This window comes from Engraulis encrasicolus, chromosome 19 (genome assembly GCF_034702125.1).
Source record: "Engraulis encrasicolus isolate BLACKSEA-1 chromosome 19, IST_EnEncr_1.0, whole genome shotgun sequence".
NCBI classification, from domain to species: domain Eukaryota; kingdom Metazoa; phylum Chordata; class Actinopteri; order Clupeiformes; family Engraulidae; genus Engraulis; species Engraulis encrasicolus.
This window is the reverse complement of record NC_085875.1, coordinates 29,715,278-29,720,277: the sequence shown is the minus strand read 5'-3', so window position 1 is coordinate 29,720,277 and position 5,000 is coordinate 29,715,278. Positions and strand designations below refer to the sequence as shown.

The window sequence follows — 5,000 nt, the reverse complement described above, 5'->3', positions numbered from 1 at the left end:
TTACACATCATCTTGAGTGAGCGCAGCTAAAACATGCACACACTCACACACACACAGATACAGTTACACACACACACACACACACACACACACACAACCACACACACAGACATCGACACGGTTACACGCCTGCACACACACACACACACACACACACACACACACACACACACACACACACACACACACACACACACACACACACACACAAACAAACACGAGACAGTTACACACGCGCACATACACACGCATGCACACAAATTCATCATACGCACAGGCCTCTCCACCTCCAAAACACACACACACACACACACACACACACACACACACACACACACACACACACACACACACACACACACACACACACACACACACACACACACACACACACACACACACACACACACACACACTCTTACACTCACACACCACCTGTGCCGCGACACGTCTTACAGCCTTACAGCACTTTGCGTGGCGAGCAGCGTGAGCAGCTGAGTGATGGGGGCTGTCTGAAGTGCATGGTGAGTGAAGGTTACATGATGGAGAAGAGAAGAGAAGAGAAGAGAAGAGAAGAGAAGAGAAGAGAAGAGAAGAGAAGAGAAGAGAAGAGAAGAGAAGAGAAGAGAAGAGAAGAGAAGAGAAGGGGGGATGAGGAGATGGAGGGATGGAGGTACAGGGTTGGACAGGGCGAGAAATAGGGCCCAGGCACTTTTGGATTACTAAAGGTGCACTGTGTACGATTATTTGTTGTTTATTTCCAGAATTCATGCGGGCCATTCACAAATGTTACCTTATCATGAAATATGTACCACCACCATCAAATTCTAAGTACAGTATTCATTATGACTGGGAACATTTTTGAATTTCCATAAATAGACATTTTAACTGTAAAACTTACTGTACTTTGGTCATACTAGTAAATATTAGTTTATTATTCAGAAAATATTCATGAAAAGATAAAATTTGGCAGTAGACAGCACAGTTTCAATGAGCATTATAGTTGCAGTACCCATTCTGGCCACATTCTAGATACTGCACCTTTAAAGGGGCCCCTCATAATTAGCAGCACTGAACTGACTCACCTGTGGGTCATATATTTATTTATTACATTTTTCAAATTACATTTTTGAAAATAGGGGCCAACGAGGGTATAGGGCCCACCGGGAAATGCCTACTATGCCAGATGGCCAGTCCAGCCCTGTGGAGGCTACATGATGGAGAAGAGAAGAGAAGGGGGGACGAGGAGATGGAGGTATGGAGGGATGAGACAGGCAGGGCTCATAGATAAAGGAGGCTGCCATTTTTAGTCTGACTCGATCTGTCTCTGCTCTGTGGGAAAGAGAGAGAAGTTGGGGAGGGGTGGGGGGTGTTGGACCTCACAAATGTGTTTTTGTTGCCAAAGTCAATCTTTTCTTTTCAGATGGTCCGTGGCGTCGATATCATCAATGTGTGCCTGGGTCTCGCGCTCAATCATGAGACAGAAAAAACACATACACATATACACATCCAAAACAAAGGAAGACACACACGAAGACGGTGACATAAAGAATACACGCACGAACGCGCGCGCACATACACACACACACACACACACACACACACACACACACACACACACGTTTTCAAACCTACAGCCGCACATGTATAGGCGAGGGTACAGCCCTGTAAATTGTATCTCTCTTTGTTTTATATACAGTATACTTCATTGTATTTGTTGTCAATATCCCACTGCTTTATATGCCCCTTCTATAAATGCATATGGATACTGACAATAAAGGCATTCTATTCTACTCTATTCTATTCAATTGCACATGTTATGTTCTCAGAAGTCAGCTGTATAGTTGTGATGTTGTGCTATATAACTACATGTTGTTGTTGTTGTTGTTGTTGGTGGTGGTGTTGTTGTTGTTGGTGTTGTTGTTTGTTGGTATTGTTGTTTGTTGTTGTTACCTGTTCCTTGAGCAGCAGTGCCATGCGGTCGCACATCTGGTTGCCGTCGATGGAGGTGAGTGCGATGTAGAGGAAGAGGCCGTAGAGCACGGGCTTGGGGATCCACTGCAGCGGCACCGGCAGCAGGAAGATGCTCACGCCGATCAGGATGTTGGCCGCCAGCGACGTCACACGCGTGTCCTTCACACTGACTATCCTGTTAACACCAGCACAAGCACATAACATTACATTCCATTTATATTACCTTTAGATTTTATATTATCTTAGATTTGATTTTCTTTACGCGTTACATTTACTCTTTTGTCTGATAAGGATGCTGATAAGGCACTAGAGAAGTCATGCGTGTCTCCTTTACACTCACTAGCCTGTTAATAACAACACATTACATTACATTAGTTAACATTTATTTTTTACTTACACATAACATGTACACTTTTGTCTGATAAGGATGTTTGGTGCTAGAGAGGTCACGCACGTCTCCTTCACACTCACTATCCTGTGAACATGACCTCAAACTGTACAGTACACAATACATCCCATTTAGCGGGTGTTTTCACCCAGTCAGGGTGTTGGCTGCCATTGCTACCATGTTGTCTGCCTGCCGTTAATAGGCTTATCTTAGCTATGTCAAAATGACCCCCCCCCCCCAATATCATTGGCTAAATCTCAAAAACTCGTAATTTTGCTGAAATTTGGATGTCAGCATGTCAGCAAAACATGCATGCGCATGCACGCGCACACACACGCACGCACACACACACACACACACACACACACACACACACACACACACACACACACACACACACACACACACACACACACACACACACACACACACACACACACACACACACACACACAGATTGAGAGAGAAACCCAAATGGAGTGAGCACTGGATGATGAGAATAACACACAAACAAACGCACACATGCATGCGCATTCACGAATGCACGCACGCATGTATGCACACACGCACACACACACGCACACACACACACACACACAAATGAAGATGTGGTGTAGGCACTGCACATGTGCACACGCACACACACACATGCACAAACACACGCTGTGATGAGATAGATGGAGACAGCCAGAGGAGAGGGGCGAGCAATGCAATGCCCCCCACACCCGCGCACACATTCTCACACATCTCCCTCACACCAATCAAGATATGTGCCATCCACCATCCACATGTGCAATCCCCTTCACAGCTATTGAGATAGGCGGGTGACCAACCACACACACACACACACACACACACACACACACACACACACACACACACACACACACACACACACACACACACACACACACACACACACACACACACACACACACACACACACACGCTGACACACTCACACCAATCATACTGTTTGCCATCAAGGACAGTGAATCATAGAAAAACGTTTTCTGTTTTCTTTCAATTTCTCTCTCTCCGTCTCTCTCTCTCTCTCTCTCTCTCTCTCTCTCTCTCTCTCTCTCTCTCTCTCTCTCTCTCTCTCTCTCTCTCATCGTATCTCTGCCTGCCTGCCTTGACTTCTTAATTCAGCTTTTGTCACCACATATCTGTCTTCATACTCTAGTGCTATTCAGACGTACCGCGAAAAAAGAAAATGTACAAGCACCTGAGCAATGATTGATTTCATAACCTTGAACTTTATTTGTTAGTCATGGCTTTACCTTGATTGCACTATGGGAGGCAGTGAAAGATGCTGATGTTTGGCACCTCCAGTAGGTGAACAAAAAGGCAGTGACATTTTTTTTACGTAGTTTATTTTCAGAGTGTATGCTGCCCATTCACAAACGTCACCTTTTTCATAAATATTTACTACCATCATGAATTTATAAGTACTCAATATGGCTCGGAAATGTAGACTTTTCATTCAGAAATAGGTTATCAATGTAGTAAACCTGCCATTTTGAATGAGACCAGCCATAGATATCTCTACTGATAAAGCCAACAGACAGACAGGTCAGACTAGTAAATATTAGCTTATTTTCTTGAAAAAGCATCAACATTTGAAAACAAACGTTTTGCACTACAGATTGGACCCAGAATTGTTGCTCTAATGTCTTTACAGCAGAGATCTGCTTTTTGGAACATGTACTCTAATGCTTATTATGTTAATGTTTATTATGTTAATGATATTTACATTGCTGTCACGTTAATGAACCACTGAAAATCCTACAGATTATATTACATCATACAAACAATAAGTGTAATCACACTATTTTAAGAATTATACTAAAACAAGAAATCAGAGTGTGAAGTGAAACCTTACTGACTTATGTAATACATTAATGACACAAGAACACACCCACACACACATGCACACATACCCACTCTCTTCAATGTCGATTCAAGGCAAAACCGTTTTTAATTCCATCACATGTGTAAAAGTCAAGGGAGCATGCATTGTTTTTTAAATGTTCAAAAGATGCCATCTGAGTCTGTGTGGTAAATGAAGAACCAAAATAAAAACGCCTATTCACTACTCAGGCCTATTCACTATTTGGTAAAAAATTCTCAACTACATCATAACAACATTGCTTTGACAGTACAGAGAGAGTGCAATGTCTATTACAGCGTGCCACAGGAGGTACGGCGTGCATTAAGGGGCTACATAACAGATTAAGACATAGCCATTATAATTTCAGTTATACCATAGGCTCTGCACTAAGGAGTTAAATACATTTATTTTCTGATATGACTCTGCATTAATATGAAGTTCACTTTAGTAGTGTGATGTATTGTATTCTAATGTGATTTAGTAGTGTGGTGCTCTAATGTGAAGTAGTGGTGTGGAATTTTAACCCTGCAATGAGCCCAGAGCTACACTAACATGAAAAGGTCCACAGTGTACAGCAGTGGTTCCCAAACTGGGGGTCGGGACCCCTAGGGGGGATCGCGGACGTACTGAAGGGGGGGTCGCGGACAAAAAGAGACATTGCATAACCGCTAAACATAATTCCATGATTTGGTTAGTAACAGCATTCAACTGTATGGCTAATACAGTAGATGTATTTACTATCCT

General features: G+C 43.0%; 1 protein-coding gene across 1 annotated transcript in view; it reads right to left on the bottom strand.

The window, feature by feature from the left end:
* The window catches only part of slc4a11 (solute carrier family 4 member 11), a 127,673-nt gene that overhangs the window by 7,014 nt on the left and 115,659 nt on the right, over nt 1-5,000 (bottom strand). The window contains exon 18 of the mRNA XM_063184071.1: nt 1,954-2,149. Coding sequence (XP_063040141.1) covers nt 1,954-2,149 — 196 coding nt within the window. The remainder of the gene's footprint in view (nt 1-1,953; nt 2,150-5,000) is intronic.